We start from the raw sequence: 22518 nt of genomic DNA on the forward strand, positions 1-22518 counted from the left end.
TTTATGATTATTCCCCTTTGATTTGACATAGCTATTTTTAACTTTCTTTAAGGTCAGTAAATATATGTACTCCCATCAGACATTGAATATACTTCTATTACAGCATTAATTATGATAATTATAATTTAACATTTACTTATCAGTCTCCACCACAAAATAATGAGCTTTTGAGGGCAGGAACTAAATTTCTGCCATTTTTAGGAAATGGCACAATGTTTGAGACATACTAAATAAATACTCAGTGTTGAATATATGAACGAATGAGACTTGAAGATGGGGAGATGTGCAGTCTAAATCTTCACCTCATCAAAGTATGATATGACTGTACAAAATGTTCCAAATCTAACTTTAAACTAGGTATTTAATGTTTAACCAAAGCAGTATGATGTATCATGGCAGTATGAACTCAACTGTACTTGAATACCCTACAAATATTCTAATGAGTCCACCTACATTTAATAAGTGGACCTTTCCTTTACTCTACACATGAGTAAGTGATGTATAGGGTCATGAAATTTCACACAGTATTCTCTACTATTGCTCCAACAGCCCTGTATAACTAGAGTCAGAAAAAATATGACTTCCACTCTACCAAAATGTGCTAGCTTTCTTAAAGCTTAAAGAATTATACAAAGCATTGTTTGTTTTGTAAGTAAAACAGCCCAAATTTCCAAGAGAATGTATCTGATAACAGAAGGCATCGAATACTACTAATTTTTTTAAAAATTAGAGAATAAAGAGTCTCTGCATTATACGGCCCATTATATGAATATTACCCTAAAAAATTCTACCTAAACTCTACCTTACTAAAAACATGAAATATTCACATTTCCTCAGTTACTAATGACTTGTTATGAGAGAATAAAATGACCATGAACTACACATAGTTACAACTATGGCATATACTTTTGGACTTAGTATTTTTCATCAAGATCTTATTGTACAGCAAACAGAAAATAACACAGTATCTTACTTTCAGTTAAGAATATGGATTTCTAACTTAGCCTAAATTTTTTCAACTCTGTTTTAATGTGCTTCTTAAAAAAAAAATTCTTTCTTAAGTTGGGACCTTTTCCATTTCCTGGTTATTCTTCCTTACTTCGACTACTTCAAGCAAAGAGTTAATCTTTTACTCTCTAATTTGTCTTTAATTTTTAATTACTTTAATTACTCTCTATCTTGTCTCTAATTCTTTTTTTTTCATTTTAAAGACGGGTAGCTGAGCTAACAACTGTTGCCAATCATCTTTTTTTTTCTGCTTTTTTTCTCCCCAAGTCCCCCCAGTATATAGTTGTGTGTTTTAGTTGCGGGTCCTTCTAGTTGTGGCATGTGGCACACCACCTCACCATGGCCTGACGAGTGGTGCCATGTCCACGCCCAGGATCCGAACCAGCGAAACCCTGGACCGCCGAAGCAGAGCATGTGAACTCAACCACTTGGCCTCGGGGCCGGCCCCTCTAATTCTCAAAGAACATCTATTTTCCTATTTCAACAACTTTGCAGTTGATTGTTAATATTCACATATATTCATAAGAAAAATTGAAAATTGCAGTAAGTAATAAATGAGTAACAATGAAAAATGAAACAACTGCTTTTTTTTATTAACTCAGTATAAAACATATTCCCTTGCTATGACATCTCTTTCAGTTTTAACATAATGGATAAACTATACATTTGTGTGAATTAAGATTCAGACAAAATCAAACCTCCAAAGGGAGAAGAATTCACTTCAATTACCTACTTTTCTGGCTAGTGTTTCTTTTTCCCTCTAAGCCAAGGTTAGAAACTTTTAAAACTGTCTTTAAATGCTAAGTATTTAAAACAATTATTTTAATTTATAAAAGAATTTATATTCATATTTCATTAAAGAAATACCAAAATTCATATAACATTACAAATTTACTAAGCGGAATCTATATAAACTATATTAAAATAAAATAAGAAAAATTATAAGCAAAATTATAAGCAGGTTCACATTTTCAGGGTTGAGTAATATACTTAAAAAAGTTAAAACCTAAATTTATAGCTTTGGATATAATTCAAAGGCTAATATGATATGACCTTGTAACTGTAAACAGACAATTTTCTGGCAGCAAAAGCAACGCTTTACCAACTGTACTTCTGAACCTTTGGAGGCTATATATTACTGAACTGAGAAATTTCCTATAACGTTTATCAGACCATTTAATAATCATTCATTCTAAAGTGTATAATCCATATTATTAATCTTAATTATTCTTCAGGTACTAATTCTCATTAGGTAAATTTGTCCCTGAATATACAAAGGAAGATATAAATTATACAGAACCTCACTAGTATACTAAAAGACCTTGACTCTGAGATTCTAAAACTATGCTGCACTCTCCAGTCTCAAGAAAAACTTCCTCTAGTATTAATGCTCCCAACAAACAATTTTATTACAAACTTTGAAATAATAAAAATGGTGGATATTTGCTATTTTAAATACTAATTGATTAGGCTAAGGATTTATTGTTTAAAGGTACCCGTTCTTGATTTTCTAAAAAAAAATCATTCTTTAATTAAAACTATTTTCTTAACATGAAAAAGGACTTTAAAATTAAATCAAGAGGTGTTTTATTGGATGGTGAAGCATTAGAAGGGCTGCCATTACTATAAGAAACCAAAATAAGACAGTACTCATAGCATTGTTATTTACTATTTTGCTGGAAGTTCAAGGCAACACGGTAAGTCAGCTATAGTCACAAGGCAAAGAGGAAACAAACATCACTTTGTATATGTTCTGATTACAAAAACCAAGAGAACTAGCTAAAAATGTAACTAATAAGTCAGTTCATAAGGTAGTTGAATACAAACAAAAATATAAAAATCAAGGGCCAGCCCAGTGGCACAGTAGATAAGTTTGCATGCCCCACTTTGGCAGCCCAGGGTTACTAGGTTTGGATCCCAGGTGCAGACCTACACACTGCTCATCAAGCAATGCTGTGGCAGAGTCCCATATGCAAAAAATAGAGAAAGACTGGCACAGATGTTAGCTCAGGGACCATCTTCCTCAAGCAAAAAGAGGAAGATTGGCACAGATGTTAGTTCAGGGCCAATCTTCCTCACCAAAAAAAAAACCAAACTGGAGACATAGTCTAAGAGATCTGTTTAGGCTCCAAACAGGACCAAGATTAAACCTGAGAAACAGTATACTTTAAAAATAACTTAAAGAGAAAAAATATATATATAAACCAATCTAGCTTTCAAATTGATCTCCAACAATAATCACTTAGAAATCATTATGATATGAAAAAATCCATTTAGAACAACAGCCAAAAAAATTAAAAATGTATAGGAATACTTTAAGTAAGATATGGATAGAAAGCATATGAATCAAACTACATAATCTTACTGAGACATAAAAAGAAGACTTGAATAGAAGATATAACCTACGTGCTTAGATTGACAGAAAAATATTGAGAAATTGTCAATTCTTTCCAAATTAATTTAAACCCTATCCCAATTCCATTAGAATTTTTCAGGAATGTGACAAAATATTTCCAAAACTTCTCTACTTTAACAAACCCTGGAAATAAAAACTTTTTGAAAGAGATTTATAAAGAGAAACTTCCTCCATAAAGCTACCATAATTAAAATAGCATGGTTACAATACAATGATAGATTAATGGAAGAGAATACAACCCCAAAATTGGCCAGATTATAAATTGAGTAGTTATTATATGATGAAAGGAGCATAATTAACCAATAAGGAACAGATTAAATGATACATGGTTTTGGGAAAAGTGATTGTCTAGGAAAAAATAAAATTAGATCCTCACCTTATACCATATATCAAAATAAGTTACAGAACATAACAAAATCAAATTATAATAATAACAAGAATATATATATTCTATATGGAAGCTTTCATTAGGAAAAATAATGACTGATTAAATTTTTATTATTTACCAAAATATCTCATTTATAGATTGCAAAGTCTACCTAATGGTGAAACTTTAATCTTGGTTTTACAACGCCAAATGGGTACCAAGAAATCTGAATTACAAGAGGTAAAAGTGAATGCATTTAGACCTTTCTGGAGGAAACACACTGCCATGGAATATCAAGTACTGTAGGAGATAAAAAGAAGTATGACACTGCCCATACCATTAATATCAGGCTCAAACATCTATAATCACAGCAAAAACACTGAAAACAGATTAATTTAATCAATCTATTATTTTAACACATTTTCCTTTAAATATCAAACTACACCTTTCTGTTGAGAATATAAAATTCTTATTCAGATAATAATATTATCATTTAATAATATTATCATTTCACTTCAAATGCGTTATACCAATTAGAAGTTCAATTTACATGCCTCATATTCTTTGGCACATTCAGGACATACTGGGTTAGTGCCTACTTGATTAAAGAAGCCAGTTGACATCATTTAGTGCATAGCCACAGAAGACCCACAGTAGCTACAGTTGCAGAGTTACATGGAACTCTGCTGGAAAAGAATGTTAAGAAGATGCAGAAGCACAAACCCATCACTTTTCCCTCAACAATAACTTAAAGTGTAGTCCTTAGTGATAATAAGTCAGTACTGGTACTATAAATATTGAGGACCGGGAGATCTTTTTCAGTATATATTTGGCACACAGCATCATTTCAAATCACATTTACTCTCTGTTAGGAACATCAGTTTTTCAAATTTAGCAAACTTAAGAAGCAAAAATAGTGGCATTTATTAGTTACTATTAGAAAACCCAGATCCTCTGCCAATGTCTCAATCACAAACTACAAATAACCATGGAGGCCTATCCCCTCTGGGGTCTGCACATGAGAGCTTTTATGCGTCTTATGAAGTATACCACTACAAGCACATATCAAAGGGCAGACAGCAGCCACTATCACAGTTATATCACGCTTCTGTTATTAATCTCGTGGCCTGTGAGAGATTTCAAGATGGTCTTTCTCATTCCTCCAATCAGATTCAAGTCTTTCCGTGGTCCCTTTTCTGCAAACTCCTAGATATGAGTATACTTAGGTATACCCTATCCTCTTCTTTCTGCTTCTGACTAAGCAGACAGAATATATCTTGGACCATTTAATGCTGCCTCTTCCTTATTCTAACCCTAGAATAATGAACTTAAGGTTCATTATTTTAAATGTCTTCTTTTTTAAATGTCCCCTCTTACACAGAATAACCCAATTATATTTTATTGATGATGACAATGATTTTGTTTCTAAGCTGCGTTTTCCATCATATCACACACAGGTTGGCCCAACTCTTAAACCTACTTTGATCAGCCACCATCACGAAGAAATGATGGCCTCTAAACCTGCAACAGAAATCAAGTATTTATAAATATCCTACAAAATTTAAAAAATGAGATTCAATATGCAATCAATACTTTAAAAACTGTTGATGACATATTTTACTTTTTTTGGTACTAAGTCTTGGAAATCTACTATGTATTTTACAATTAAAGCATAGCAAAATTCAGACTAGCCTCATTTCAAACGCTCAATAGCCATGTCAGAGAATGGATGCTGTACTGGACAGCAAGAATTTAGAAGATTCCTCTAGAAGGTTAATGAGTATAGAGTTCCCTGGGTTCTTCCATGTTTAAAAGTGATTTTCTATAGCCTTGATACTTACTGAGCACCTTGGCTCAATATAAAATTCTTACTCCTTGAGTTGTACTCTAATATTAAATTGCTTTGTATATTGTTATTGAGAAGTCTGATGGCAATTTGATTTTCTTTCCTTTTTTAATAACTTGATCCTTTTGGAGGCCCTGAGGGTTTTTCCTTTGTACTTACTTTTACCTTTAAAGTCTAAAAGTTTTACTAGACTATGTCTTTGAGTTGACCATTCCAGGTCAATTTTTGCAAGTACATGGTGGGTCCTTTTAACATGTAGATTCTGGTCTTTCTTTACTTCAGAAAAGTTGATAGTTTTAAATATCAGCTCTGTTTCATTGTTTTGTTTTTTTCCTTGAGAACTCCAAGTGCATGTATATTGGGTCTTTCTGCCTATTTCCTATATCAATCATTTTCTCTCTGACCCTTTATTTTATCTTCATTCTTCTGACCATTTTCCTCAATGCTCCTTATTAAACTTGCAGTCACCTCTTTTCTTCCTTGGTACCTTGTAATTTAGTTTTAATTTCTAAAATGATTCTGTCTTTTTCTTCAATTTCTTCTACTGAACTCATATTTCATGTCTTCCTGGTACTTATCCACTTTGGTCCCAAGTTTCTGAATTTCTTACTTCAGGATATTTTTCTTTTCATCTCTGCAAAGCCTTAAGGATGTTTAATACAGGTCATGGAGTTCCATTATTGACAACTACTTCATGGCTGGTTTACAAGGAAAACTTTTAATAGCTAAAACGTTGACTTTTATTTTCTGCTTTGTTTCTTGTAACACCTTTGTATAGAAATCATCTGCAATTTCCTATTTGGTGTATAACTTTTATTTCCCTTAACTAGCAATAAAAGTTGTATGCAGTAAGGATAAAGATTTGGGACGAATATTTAGGTTTCTTAGTTCAAAAGCTCCCTCTTCTGAATTTAAACCACAGGGGGTTATTAGTATGTCTTCTAATCTTATGGCTTTCTTATTTCTACAGAACATTTAATTTCCCCCTCTTACTTCCTTCTTTCTCCTCACCACCAAGTCTACCAGGCAGAACAATCTCATCCCCAAAGTGGCACCCTCCTGATCTGCTGCCCAGGGTCCTATGTACTTTCAAGTCTCCTCCGACTGATTCCCAATAGCCAATGCTCTAATTGAATCTAAGAGCAGATCTTAGAATTTTCCCACCAAGGCAGGACTCTTTCTTTCTAAAGGCAATGTTAATTGTGTTCTCTCACCCCTGGGCTCCTGGTTCAACCCATTACCCCGTCTTCATCTCCATGCAGTCTCTGCAGTCTTCACTGAACTCTCTCTATAATGGGCTCTGAAGCTGAGTAGGCTAGATGTGGATATTTATTTCTCTCCCCAAAACTTTGAAGTTCTTAGTCTATCTCCCCAGCATAGGTTATATACTTGGTTTTATTTGATCTCTTTATTGATCTGTAGAGGTTTTTAGAGAATGTATGAAAAAATTCAGATTTAGGTGGCCACCAGTATTCTATGGCAATCCAGGAGTCTCAATTCATCACAAATTGTTAATTTCTTTTTAGTTGACCACTTTCTCTAGTTTAGTCTAGTCTTCACTATTCTTTAAACACTATCTTTATTTAGTAAAAGCTGAACCTTTGGTAATTTATCATTAGCACTAGTCATAAGCCCTCATGGATGCTGGACACAAAAACTAAAATGGCCACATAATACAAAAATATGTAAAGGAGGTGAACAACAAAATGAATTCAGCTTGCAATGGAAACATATCACTTCTGCAATGCATTTGATAACTAAGGGTAAAAAAGTGAAATCTATATATTACTATGAAAGAATTAAGTAAAATAATTTTTTATTTCTACTAAAACAGCAGCAATCTTTCATGTTCAGGGAGTGTAGATTTAACATAGCTATTGAAAAACAGTTGATAATAAGTTTTAAAGTCTCTTATTTAGTAAATAATTTTGGAACCTGACTCTAACTCTGTTGAGGAATATTAAAGGCATAAAGCAGGCTAAAAGCAAATGACAACAAAAAACGTGACAGTAAAAAAAGGTTTTACTGTTACACGAGATTTGTAGAGTAACCCACATTAGCAGCTTGTATACATAATTTGGTATGCTTGGGATCATAACCTAGAAGGGAGCCAAAAATCAATATAACAAATAAAATAAATAACAAGGGCTAAGAAATAACCTAAGAATTCAACAAGTAGATACGTATTATGATATAAGGTTAGGAATGTGGAACTAATACTAAATACTTGTTTCTTTAAAGACAAACTGGTGTTCTCTCACAGGGTTGTTCTATAGAAAACAAACAATTACGTGACTCATGTGAAATAGGAATTGTCAACACGCAATTAACTAAACAAAGTTGAAGCACAACGGTAAATGAGGCAATAAGACAGAGGAAAACAGCCTAATCCTTCAGGAAAAGAATTTAAGGGTGTGTTGTGACCATGCCGGCATTGTTTTATGGTTCCCCCAGCAACGAGAGAGACATGGTCCCACTGTTCTTGCTACAGAAGAGAACTTTTACTATGAGCAGACTGCTAATTTTTCTTCTCTTTGGGCCTTTGATTTATGCTAGTAGTTTGTCTTGCAAGGTGATTTAGATGTCATACTCTCTAAGGACAATTCCTGTCTTAGTGTTTAGGGATGAAAATAGGTGGCCTCCGGTTTTAAATTTTCAAATAAGCATGAAAAAGAGTGATCATACTACAATTCAACAAGAATTTACTGAGAATCTTCTAACTATTCTCTGAATCAACAGAGACCAGAATAAACAGAGGCTGATTTCTTGGCTGGTAGCTTTCATATATTTACTAAAAACATTTTAAAACTGAGATGTGAAGTATTTATACGAGTGAATAAATGCTTCTATCTTAATTTAGATCAGAGATTTACACAAAATGCTTGCTGAAATAAAATGTTTTCCAGGACTGATGTCAGCAACATGGCAGAGTGAGCTGTTCCCTTTATCTCTCCCCCTTTGAACTACAACTAAATGGACATTCATTGATCAATGGAGGATACTCACATAGCACAAGAGGACACCTACAGGACCCACAAAGCTATACAATGGTGGATGCACTACCCCCAGGGAGGTGCTGGAGAAAGGTGAGCAATCTCCAGCCCCCCGAGAGCCCTGTGCACACATGCAAATGCTCTCCTGGCTGCAGCACAGACAGCACTGCTGTGACCCCAAGGGTGGGAGCACGCCTTGGTGTGACTTCAGGAACAGGTGACGTCAGCCCTGAGCTCCTGCATGATCACTTTCCCATCCGGTGGGAGAGCCCACAGTGCTACCACGGTCACAGCGAGTACCCCAGATTCAGATGGATTGGGGAGGCCCCGCCCACCAAGCACAATAGCTGGTGTGACCTAGAGGGAGATGGCGGCAGATCTACATGCATGAGTGAACAGGTTCCCAACTGCCACGAGCCCTGCCTGATTGCTTTCTCATTTGGTGGGAGAGCCTACAGGGCTGCTGCTGTCCCAAGGACTGGCCCAAGATCAGACAGGCATAGCTGAGCTGAGAGGGATCACGGTGGGCTCAGAATGCAAAGCTCCTGACCCCATACCAAAGTGGCGGCAGGTAGAATCTGCGACCAACTACTATCACTATGCAAAGGTACAAATCCATCCCCCATCAAATACTATGAACACTTATATTAATACTCCAGACCCAAAGGAAAAAGACATACACCCAGAAATCAATCCTGAAGGCACAGAAGTTTACAATCTAAATGACAGAGAATTCAAAATAGCTATCGTTAAAAAACTCAATGAGTTACAATAAAACTTAGAGAGATAGGTCAACGAAATCAGGAGTAAAATTAATGAAAAGAGAGAATTCTTCACAAGAGATTGAAACCATAAAGAAAAAAGATTAGAAATGTTGGAGACAAAAAACACAATGAGGCAGATAAAGAAAAATCTGGAGTCTTAAATAACAGAGCTGATATTGTGGAGGAAGAATTAACAATTTAGAGGATAGAAATATTGAAATGCTTCAGATGGGGGAGGAGAGAGAACTAAGACTAAAAAGAAATGAAGAAATTCTCCAAGGATTACCCGACTCACTTAGGAAATGCACCATAAGATTACAGGTATTCCATAGGGAGAAGGGAGAAATGAGCAGGGAGCTCGTTCAAAGAAATAATAGCTGAGAACTTCCCAAACTTTGGGAAGGAGCTGAAATTACAAGTAAAAGAAGCCAATAGAACTCCTAATTATATCAGTGTAAAAAGACCTTCTCCAAGGCACATATTAGTAAAACTGGCAAAAATCAATGACAAAGAAAAAACATTAAGGGCAGCAAGGAAGAAGAAAATAACCTACAAAGGAATCCCTATGAGGTGTTCCGTGGATTTCTCAGCAGAAACCTTACAGGCTGGGAGACAGTGGAAGGACATATTCAAAATTCTGAAAGACAAAAACCTTCAGCCAAGAATACTCTATCCAGTAAAAATATCCTTCAGATATGATGGAGAAATAAAAACTTTCCCAGATAAACCAAAGCTGAGGGAGTTCATCACCACAAGACGCACCCTACAAGAAATAATCAAAAAGGCCCTCATATCTGAAAAAAAAGGAAAGAAAGGGTTTACAAAGCCTTGAGCAAGGAGATAAATAGGCAGACAAAATGAGAAAACTGCAGCTCTCTATCAGAACAGATTACCAAACACTTAATTATAATTCTAAAGGGAAGGAAAACATCAAGAATAAATATAATCACTTCATTTTAACCACAAACTCACAACACAAATGGAATAAGCTGTGACAACAATAACTTAGATGAGAAAGAGGAAAGGGATGGAATTTGCTGAGAATAAGAAAATAACAGGCTATCAGAAAACAGACTATCTCATCTATAGGATCTTTGATACAAACCTGATGGTAACCACTAGACAAAAAATGAGAACAGAGACACAAATGATAAATAAAGGCAAAAGTGAAAAAACCATCATAGAGAAACAGTAAACTGAATTGGCAGTCTGAAATACACAGGATGAGAAACAAAGGAAATCCAGAACAACCAGAAAACAAGTGATAAAATGGCAGCAGTAAGCCCTCCTATATCAGTAATCACTCTAAATGTAAATGACTTGATTTCTCCACTCAAATGTCACAGAGTGTCTGGATGGACTAAAACAAAAAAAAAGACCCAGCAGTATGCTGCCTCCAGGGAACAAATCTCAGCTCTAAAGACAAACACAGACATAGAGTAAAAGGATGGAAGATGATACTCCAAGCTAATGGCAAACAAAAGAAAGCAGATGTTGCCATACTTGTATCAGACAAAGTAGACTTCAAGATAAAAAAGGCAATGAGAAACAAAGAGGGGCAGTATATAATGATAAAAGGGACATGCCACCAAGAGGACATAACGCTTATAAATATATATGCACCTAACCCAGGAGCACCAAAGTAGATAAAGCAACTATTAACTCACCTAAAAGGAGATATTAACAGCAACACAATAATAGTAGGGAACCTTAACACCCCGCTTACATCAATGGATAGATCATCCAGACAGAAAGTCAACAGGAAATAGTGGAACTAAATGAAACACTACACCAGATGGACTTAAGAGACATATATAGAACACTCTGTCCCAAAACAGCAGAATACACATTCTTCTCAAGTGCACATGGGACGTTCTCAAAGACAGACCATACGTTGGGAAACAAAGCAAACCTCAATAAATTTAAGAAGACTGAAATCATATTAAGCATCTTTTCTGACCATAATGTTATGAAACTAGAAATTAGCTATATGAAAAAAGCTGAGAAAGTGACAAATATGTGGACACTAAACAACTAATGGATCACTGAAGAAATTAAAGGAGAAATCAAAAAATATCTGGAGGGGCCAGCCCCATGGCCAAAAGGTTAAGTTCACACACACTGCTTCAGCGGTCTAGGGTTTTGCCAGTTCGAATCCTGGGCATGGACATGGCACCACGCATTAAGCCATGCTGAGGTGGCATCCCACATGCCACAACTAGAGGGACCCACAACTAAAAATACACAACCAGGTACCAGGAGGCTTTGGGAGAAAAAGGAAAAATAAAGAAATCTTAAAAAAAAAATCTGGAGACAAATGAAAATGAAAATACACCATACCAACTCATATGGGATGCAGCAAAAGCTGTCCTAAGAGGGAAATTCATAGCAATACAGGTCTACCTTAACAAACAAGAAAAATTGCAAATAAGCAATCTTAAATGACACCTAACAGAATTAGAAAAAGAAGAACAAACAAAGCCCAAAGTCAGCAGAAGAGGGAAATAATAAAAATTAGAGCAGGAATAAATGAAATTGAAAACAAAAAAACAGTCCAAGGATCAATGAAACAAAGAGCTGGTTCTTTAAGAAGATAAACAAAAGTGACAAACCCTTAGCCAGACTAACTATGAAAAAAAGAAGAAGGCTCAAATAAATAAAATTAGAGATTAAAGAGGAGAAGTCAAAACAGATACCACAGAAATACAAAGGATTATAAGAGAATACTATGAAAATCTATATGCCAACAATCTTGACAATCTACAAGAAATGGATAAATTCTTAGATTCATACAACCTCCCAAAACTGAATCCACAAGAAATAGAGAATCTGAACAGATCCATCTCAAGTAAGGAGATTGAAACAGTAATCAAAAACCTTCCAAAAAATAAAAGTGTAGGACCAGATGGCTTCTCTGGAGAATTCTACCAAACAGTCAAAAAAGATTTAATATTTATCTTCCTCAAACGCTTCCAAAAAACTGAAGACAACAGAACACTTCCTAATATAACATCACACCAATCCCAAAGCCAGACACAGAAATCATAAAGAATGAAAATTACAGGGGCCAGCCCGGTGGCACAGCAGTTAAGTTCTCACGTTCTGCTTCTCGGCAGCCCGGGGTTCACTGATTCGGATCCCGGGTGCAGACATAACACCGCTTGGCGAAAGCCATGCTGTGGTAGGCATCCCATATATAAAGTAGAGGAAGGTGGGCATGGATGTTAGCTCAGGGCCAGTGTTCCTCAGCAAAAAGAGGATTGGCCGCAGTTAGCTCAGGGCTAATCTTCCTCAAAAAAAAAAAAAAAAAGAGGAATGAAAATCACAGCCCAATATTGCTGATGAACACAGATGCAAAAATCCTCAACAAAATATTGGCAAACTGAACACAGCAATACATCAAAAGGATCATACAACATGATCAAGTGGGATTTATACCAGGGACACAGGGATGGTTCAATATCCACAAATCAATCAATATGATACACCATATTAACCAAATAAGGAATAAAAACCACATGATCATCTCCATAGATGCAGAGAAAGCATCTGACAAGATCCAACATCCATTTATGCTAAAAATTCTCAATAAAATGGGTATAAAAGGAAAGTACATCAACATAATAAAGGCCATATACGACAAACCCACAGCCAACATCATACTCAAGAGGGAAAAACTGAAAGCCATCCTTCTGAGAACAGGAAGAAGACAAAGGTGCCCATTCTCACCACCCTTATTCAACATAGTACTGAAGGTGTTGGCCAGAGCAACTGGGCAAGAAAAAGAAATAAAAGGTATCCAAATTGGCAAGGAAGAAGTGAAACTGTCACTGTTTGCAGACAACATGATTTTATATCCAGAAAACCCTAAAAATCCATCAGAAAACTATTAGAAATAATCAACCATTACAACAATGTTTCAGGGTACAAAATCAACTTACAAAAATCAGGTGCATCTCTATACTCTAATAACAAACTAACAGAAAGAGAATTCATGAATGCAATCTCATTTACAATCACCATGAAAAGAATAAAATATCTAGGAATAAATTTAACCATGGAGGTGAAAGACCTACACAATGAAAACTATATGACATTGAAAGAAATCGATGATGACATAAAGAAATAGAAACATATTTCATGCACACGGATTGGAAGAATAAACATAGTAAAAATGTCCATATTCCCTAAAGCAATCTACAGATTCAGTGCAACCCCAATCAGAATCCCAATGACATTCTTCATGGAATTAGAACAAAGAATCTTAAAATTCATATGGGGAAACAAAAGACCTCAAATAGCTAAAGAAATACAGAGAAAAAAGAAGAAAGCTGGTGACATCACAAACTCTGACTTCAAAATATACTACAAAAAGCTATAGTAATCAAAACAGCATGATACTGGTACAAAAGCAGACACACAGATGAATGAAACAGAATTGAAAGCCCAGAAATAAAACCACATATCCATGGACAGCTAATCCTTGACAAAGGAGCTAAGAACAAACAATGGAGAAAGCAAAGTCTCTTCAATAAATGGTGTTGGGAAAACTGGACAGCCAAATGCAAAAGAATGAAAGTAGACCATTATCTTTTGCAATACAAAAAATTAATTTAAAATGGATTAAAGACGAACATAAAATGTGAAACCATAAAACTCCTAGAAGAAAATATAGGCAGTACACTCTTTCTCATCAGTCTTAGAAAATCTTTTCGAATACCATGTGTACTCAGACAAAGGAAACAAAAGAAAAAATAAACAAATGAGACATCATCAGACTAAAGAGCTTCTGCAAGACAGCAGAAACCAGGAACAAAACAAAGACAACCCATCAACTGGAAGAAAATATTTGCAAATCATATATCCGACAACGGGTTAATTTCAAAAATATATAAACAACTCATACAACTAAACAACAAATAAACAAACAACCCAATCAAAAAATGGGCAGAGGATATGAACAGACATTTTTCCAAAGAAGATATACAGATGGCCAATAGGCACATGAAAAGATGTTCAACATCACCAATCATCAGGGAAATGCAAATCAAAACTACAATGAGCTATCACCTTACACCTGTTAGAATGGCTATAATTACCAACACAAAAGACAACAAATGTTGGAGAGGATGTGGAGAAAAGGGAACCCTCATACACTGCTGCTGGTGGGAATGGAAACTAGTACAGCCACTATGGAAAGCAGTGTGGAGATTTCTCAAATAGTTAAAAATAGAAATACCATATGACATAGCTATCCCACCACTGGGTATTTAACCAAAGAACTGGAAATCTACAATTCAAAGAGACTTATGCACTCCTATGTTCACTGCAGCACTATTCACAATAGCCAAGACAAGGAAGCAACCCAAGTACCAACTGACTGATGAATGGATAAAGAAAATGTGGTGTACAAATATACAATGGAATACTACTCAGCCATAAAAAAAACACATATGTCCCATTTGCAATCACATGGATGGAACTTGAGGGTATTATGTTAAGTGAAATAAGCCAAAGACAAACACCATATGATTTCACTCATGTGTGGAAGATGAACAAATACATGGATAAAGAGAACAGATTAGTTATTACCATAGGGGAACGGGGTTTAGGTGTGGGCAAAGGGGTAAAGGGGTACATATATATGGTGACTGACAAATAATAAAGTATGACTGAAATTTCACACTATGAACTATTATGACCTCAATAAAAAAAAGTTTTCCAAAAATCCAGTAAGTATTCAAAATTTATCTTTTAAAATTCTGACACATACCCTATATATAATGTTACCAAAAAAATTAAGAAAGAAAACCACTCTGAAGTCATACATTAAAGTAAAAATTCTAATTTCAGATTACAATCATTTATAATATAGAATTCAAATACACTATATTCTGTATAAAATTTTAAAGCATAATTTCCTTTCAGCAATGTTGTTCCCAATGGCAGGTTAGTAGACTGTAAAACAAAACTTTAAGTTTAGATTCCTATTGCAGATATTACCATTTTATACTTGTAGAGAAGAGAGAAATCATTCTTTCTTGATCAGGTGCAATTCTCATGCAAAGAGTGGTATTTTTAGTTAAAACACTTGGCACTAAGGAAGAATTATGAAACTAGAAGGTCTCTGTGTAAAAAAAGTCAGTATTGATTCACCTAAGTTAAATGTTTTATAATTTTACCTTTAAGAGGATAGAAGTAGCCATGGATCAATCACTTTATTCAGAGATATAAGAACAACTGTAAAAAATAAACATCTTATTGGTATTTTTTTTAGTTTTTGCTGTTTAAAAGGCAGATGCTAATTTTATAAAATATGTTAATCAATACTTATAAAATAAATATATCAGTCTATAGCTCAAGGGAAAAGAAGGTTTATATATCATCCTCCTCTTTAATAATACCAATTTGAAACAATTTTAAAGAAAAAGCAAAAATTTGTGATACAATACTAAAACCTAGCTTTGGGAAATACTTTCACATTCCATAAACTCAGCAAAAAGCTGCACTTTACTCAGAATGTGGTTTTTTATTTTGTAAACTGAGTTCAAATCAAAATGCTGGATTCTGCCAGAGCAAGACCGGCAACCTTATAGAGTCTGTTTCTTTATCCTTTAAGTGGTGATGATAATACCCACTCATGGGATTACAGGAAAGATCAAATTAGATAAAAGACATAGCCCCAGGTCCAGTGCTGAGTACACAGTAGCTGCCCAATCAATGACAGACAGCAGTCAAGTCAAAGACTGAACATCTACATGAACTCCCTCTTCCTATGTCAAATTCTCTTGTGTCGGGGCTGGCCTGGTGGCGCAGCAGTTAAGTTCGCATGTTCTGCTTGGGTGGCCCAGGGTTCACTGGTTTGAATGCTTGGCAAGCCATGCTGTGGCACGCATCCCACATAAAATAGAGGAAGATGGGCACGGATGTTAGCTCAGGACCAGTCTTCCTCAGCAAAAAGAGGAGGATTGGCAGCAGATGTTACTCAGGGCTAATCTTCCTCAAAAAAAAAAATTCTCTTGTGTCAATAGAGTTAGATGTGAGGACACATGAATTTTGTTACAGATTCTTAAAACAACATATCCCTTTTGTTCCCTTCCTGGGGAGTCAATAGTTAAATTGGTAGAATTTGTTGTGTTTTTTTTTTTAACATCTTGTGACTATTTGGCCTTAACATTTTATGATAGACAATTTCAAGACCATTTTCAATGAGTAAGTCCACAACGGGCCTGAAATTTAATCCAACAATTATACACATCTCAACATTTCTTGAATCTGTTCTTTAAAATGTTATAAACTTTTGCTTCCTTTTTTCATTTCTCTTCTTCATCTCTCTCTCACCAGTCTTTCCAGGAGAGGGCTGAGCAACTCTTCAGATACAACAAGGACATTGCCTCCATGTCCTCCAGCTCCTGAACAAATGGTCCATTTAGAAAATTCTACTTTTTTCTAACACAGAGAGAAAACTGGGCCACTGAAAAATAAAAATTAGAATAAAACAACTCCTCAAAAAAATGAACTTGAGATGCTCAATTTACTTAGACTAATGACACGATGGGGTAAATCTGCCTGTATAGGCACGTGTAACTATCAGGTTCACCACACAGTTCTTTCCAGTCCTCGCGACCTCTAGTCAGCTGTCTAAAGAACTTTCTGTGATCACAGAAATGGTTTATTCTCTGAGCCCCAATAAGGTAGTCACTAGCCAAATATGGCTACTGAAAAAGTAAGACTAAGAAATTGAATTTTAAATTTTTTTTAATTTTTTAAAAATTTTTTAAATTTTTTAAATTTTTATTTTTTTCGGATGTACACCATATTTCAAATTCTGGATACATTACATCATGTTCACCATCCGAACACTAATTATAGTGCATCCCCTCACATGTGACCCTAATCACCCCTTTTGCCCTTTCCCTTCCCCCCTTCCCCAATGATAACCACCAGTTCAATCTCCAATGCTATGTATTTTTTTTTTGTCGTTTTTATCTTCTACTTATGAGTGAGATCATACGGTATTTGACTTTCTCCCTCTGACTTATTTCACTCAGCATAATACCCTCAAGTCCAACCATGTTGTCACAAATGGCCTGATTTCGTCATTTCTTACGGCTGAGTAGTAGTCCATCGTGTATAAATACCACATCTTCTTTATCCATTCGTCCCTTGATGGGCACCTAGGTTGCTTCCAAGTCTTGGCTATTGTGTATAATGCTGCAATGAACATAGGGGTGCAAGTATCTTTATGCCTTTGTGTTTTCAAGTTCTTTGGCTAAATACCCAGCAGTGGAATAGCTGGATCATATGGTAGATCTATCCTTAATTTTCTGAGGATACTCCAAACTGCTTTCCATAGTGGCTGCACCAGTTTGCACTGCTACCAGCAGTGAAGAAGGGGTCCCTTCTCTCCACACCCTCAACAACATTTGTTGTTTCCTGTCTTGTTAATTATAACCATTCTGACTGGAGTGAGGTGATACCTCATTGTAGTTTTGATTTGCATTTCCCTGATAGCTAATGATGTTGACCATCTTTTCATATGCCTGTTGGCCATCTGTATATCTTCTTTGGAGAAATCTCTGTTCACATCTTTTGCCCATTTTCTAATTGGATTGTTGGTTTTTTTGTTGTTGAGCTGTATGAGTTCTTTGTATATTTTGGATATTAACCCCTTATCTGATATGTGGTTTGCAAATATCTTCTCCCAATTGTTAGGTTGTCTTTTCATTTTGTTGAGGTTTCCTTTGCTGTGCAGAAACTTTTTAGTTTGATGTAATCCCATTTGTTCATTTTTTCTTTTGTTTCCCTTGCCCAGTCAGACATGGGACTTGAAAATATGCTGCTAAGACCAATGTCATAGAGCGTACTGCCTATGTTTTCTTCTAGAAGTCTCATGGTTTCAGATCTTACATTCAAGTCTTTAATCCATTTTGAGTTGATTTTTTTGCATGGTGTAAGGGAATGGTCTACTTTCATTCTTTTGCATATGGCTGTCCAGTTTTCCCAACACGGTTTATTGAAGAGACTCTCCTTTCTCCATCGTATGCTCTTGGCTCCCTTGTTGAATATTAGCTGTCCATAAACGTATGGGTTTACTTCTGGGCTCTCAGTTTTGTTCCATTGATCTGTGTGTCTGTTTTTGTGCCAGTACCATGCTGTTTTGGTTACTATGGCTTTGTAGCATAATTTGAAATCGGGGAGTGTGATACCTCCAGCTTTGTTCTTTTTTCTCAGGAATCCTTTGGCTATTCGGGGTCTTTTGCTGTTCCAGATAAATTTTAGGATTCTTTGTTCTACTTCTGTAAAAAATGTTGTTGGAACTTTGATAGGGATTGAGTTGAATCTATAGATTGCTTTAGGAAGTATGGACATTTTAACAACGTTAATTCTTCCAATCCAAGAGCATGGAATATCTTTGCATTTCTTTGTGTCTTCTTTGATTTCTTTCAACAATGTTTTATAGTTTTCGGTGTACAGATCTTTCACCTCTTTCGTTAAGTTTATTCCTAGGTATTTTATTCTTTTTGTTGCAATTGTAAATGGGATTGTATTCTTAATTTCTCTTTCTGCTACTTCGTTGTTAGTGTATAGAAATGCAATGGATTTTTGTACATTGATTTTGTATCCCGCAACTTGACTGTATTCCTTTATTATTTCTAAAAGTTTTTTAGTGGACTCTTTAGGGTTTTCTAGGTACAAAATCATGTCATCTGCAAAGCAGAAATAAATGAAATAGAGACTAAAAAAATAGAAAAAATTAATGAAACCAAGAGCTGGTTCTTCGAAAAGATAAACAAAATTGACAAACCCTTAGCTAGACTCACCAAGAAAAAAAGAGAGAAGGCTCAAATAATTAAAATCAGAAACGAAGAGGAGAGATTACAACAGACACCTCAGAAATACAAAAGATAATAAGAGAATACTATGAAAAGCTATATGCCAACAAATTGGATAATCTAGAAGAAATGGATAAATTCTTAGAAACATACAACCTTCCAAAAGTGGACCAAGAAGATGTAGAAAATTTGAATAGACTGATCACCAGTAAGGAGATCGAAACAGGAATTAAAAACCTCCCAAAAAATAAAAGTGCAGGACCAGATGGCTTCCCTGGTGAATTCTACCAAACATTCAAAGAAGACTTAATACCTATCCTTGTCAAACTCTTCCAAAAAATTGAAGAGGAGGGGAGGCTTCCTAACTCCTTCTACGAAGCAAACATTATCCTGATTCTAAAACCAGACAAGGACAACACAAAAAAAGAAAATTACAGGCCAATATCACTGATGAACATCGATGCAAAATCCTCAACAAAATACTAGCAAATCGAATACAACAATACATTAAAAAGATCATACATCATGATCAAGTGGGTTTCATTCCAGGGATGCAGGGATGGTTCAACATTCGCAAATCTATCAACGTGATACACCACATTAACAAAATGAAGAATAAAAATCACATGATCATCTCAATAGATGCAGAGAAAGCATTTGACAAGATACAGCATCCATTTATGATAAAAACTCTAAATAAATTGGGTATAGAAGGAAAATACCTCAACATAATAAAGGCCATATATGACAAACCCACAGCAAATATCATTCTCAATGGAGAAAAACTGAAAGCTATCCCCCTAAGAACAGGAACCAGACAAGGATGGCCACTGTCACCACTCTTATTTAACATAGTATTGGAAGTCCTAGCCAGAGCAATCAGGCAAGAAAAAGAAATAAAAGGGATCCACATTGGAAAAGAAGAAGTGAAACTGTCACTCTTTGCAGATGACATAAATTTTAAATTTAATTATTAAATTTAAATAGCCACATGTATCTACTACATTGGATAGCACAGCCTTAGACACTCTCCTTTTGCCTTCTTTTTCTTTGACATTGTGAGCCTTATCCAGATACTCTTATTGAACTCTTTTAAACCCCTTTCTCTGTTATTTCTAAGATTAAATAGCTTGACAGAGTTACAATCTCAAAAGCAAAGAGAATTACTGAAAATGAATTTCCAAAGCCAGCTTTAAAATGTGCTTTTTGATGAAGAGCATTGCAGTCAATTATTTTGGATTTTCTAATCACATTTTACTAAAAAGTAAAAAAGAAATAACACATACATCTCTGAGTGCTTGAAATTGAAACTGTAACAATATATACTTTCTCCTGAATTCTTTGTCAGCCACATAATTAGTCCCAGGACAAGATAATGGCATAATTAAAAATAAGTATAGCACAAGCCATAGCATGACCAAGCAGAACTAAGGGAACAAATAAAAATCATTCTGTACCTGTCTATTCATTGTGATAATACAGAAATTAATGAATAGAAATATGATGGATCAAATGCAACAATACACTGTGTTAGTCAGAGAAGAGCTGTATCATTTTTATCTCTAGTATTACTTACCACACCACCAAAGATCAAGTCTTACCTCAATTTTAAGGGATTTTTGGATGACCGCTGATGGTTCTTCCCAATTAAATCTAAGCATACACATTATTTTAAAGTAAAATTATTTAAAAGGTGACCATAAGATCTCAGAAAAAATTTTAAGTGTTTAAGCTCCTCTGTTTCTCGTCTCCAGTCGCCCCACATAGAAACACACAGTGTTTTGTTAAAGAATAAATGTAGGTGTTAAGAAAAAGAACTGTGGTGCTTATCTGTTAGGAATGAAATAATGGCCTCTCTCTGAGACTGGAATTAATGTCATCACCACTATCAATTTCTTCCTTCTTCTGCCTATCAACTTGGCTTTCAGAAGCTTGGGGGTGAGGAGGTGGGGTAGGAGTGCGGAACATGTAAAACAACCTCGGTATTCAGCGTCAGGATTCAAAAGAATTCAAGTTATGTGAACGCAAGTTATGTGCTAAACTACATACCAATTTCTGAATGACTGCTGATTTGATTTTTTGGTTTGGCACTTGAGTAAACATAATGAAACTTACTATTTTGAGCCAGGGCTTGAAGCAGACAATCCAAGCATCCTTCTAAACTATCCTCAGTTCTGTCAACAGCTGTTATTTTCAGCTTCTTCAAGGTATCACTGAGATTATCTGCTTATGAAAAAAGAGAAATCAGAAATCTCACTAACCATATGAGCATTACAGGTTACATGATAAACAGTTACCAATAATAGGCAAAGGGCTCTCATTATAGTGAATTAACTTCCACGTACATTCCAAACCAGCAATGGACTGTATTATTACAAATTTTTTAAGTAACATTTTTATCCATTTAACTCAGATATGAAATATTCTTTCTGTAGACATACCATACCAGAGATATTTCACAGATTGTCACAGAGCATCTTTTCCAGCATTTCTATACCCTATTTAGCTTGTATAGGAAACCAGCCACAACTAATTGACAAAAACTAAAGGTCCACAAAAAAATTATATAGCTTTGGAAATAATATTTTGTTTCATTTTTGGCTTCCTCTGTCATATTTCAAAGACATAAAATGAAAATGAAGGTTTACAGAAGTTTCAAAATATTATGACTTAAAATAATACAAAGTCTGATGACTATGAAACCTACTTTAACACTGCCATTTGAAAAACACTTCAAATCAAAGTATTGCTTTAAGCCAAAACATGTATATTTTGGATTATAAAGCTATGCTCTCCCCCTAAATTATATGTGGATTCCTCTAGACCACAGATTGTCAAAATCTCTTTATACTATCAAAAATTATTCAGGGATCCAAAGAGCTTTTGTGTATCAATTATTTCTATTGATATTTAACATGCTAAAAATTAAAACTGAGAATTTTAAAGATTTTAGTAATTCATTTAAAACTAACAATTATAAAACTACTACCTGTTAACATAATATTTTTAACAAAAAATAACTATATTTCAAAAACAAAAAAACTTATTGAAAAGAGTGGCAATGTTCTACATATGTACAAATCTCTGTAATACCCATCTTAACAAAAGATAACTGGATTCTCACCTCTGCTTCTGTACTCAACCTTTTGTAGTCTGTTGTGTTGGTTGAGTAGACGAACAAAACTGAGCCTCACACATACAAACATAATTGGAAAACAGGAGAATATTTTACTTAATAGCCTTTTCAGATAATCATGGATATTCTTTGATACTACACTGAACTTGAAA

At 35.0% G+C, this 22518-nt stretch overlaps 1 protein-coding gene across 13 annotated transcripts in view; it reads right to left on the minus strand.

Annotated features, from left to right (window-relative positions):
• RAP1GDS1 (Rap1 GTPase-GDP dissociation stimulator 1) overlaps positions 1-22518 on the minus strand; it is a 147856-nt gene that overhangs the window by 96895 nt on the left and 28443 nt on the right. For 6 of the 13 annotated variants that reach the window (XM_023637679.2, XM_070263402.1, XM_070263400.1 and 3 more), the window contains exon 2: positions 21346-21453. The exons of 2 other annotated variants lie outside the window; for them this stretch is intronic. In XM_023637679.2, coding sequence (XP_023493447.1) covers positions 21346-21453 — 108 coding nt within the window. Of the gene's footprint in view, positions 1-21345; positions 21457-22518 lie in introns of all 13 variants that reach the window. 5 more of the 13 variants (XM_023637681.2, XM_070263401.1, XM_023637680.2 and 2 more) reach the window with 1 other exon arrangement.

This window comes from Equus caballus, chromosome 3 (genome assembly GCF_041296265.1).
Source record: "Equus caballus isolate H_3958 breed thoroughbred chromosome 3, TB-T2T, whole genome shotgun sequence".
Classification (NCBI taxonomy): domain Eukaryota; kingdom Metazoa; phylum Chordata; class Mammalia; order Perissodactyla; family Equidae; genus Equus; species Equus caballus.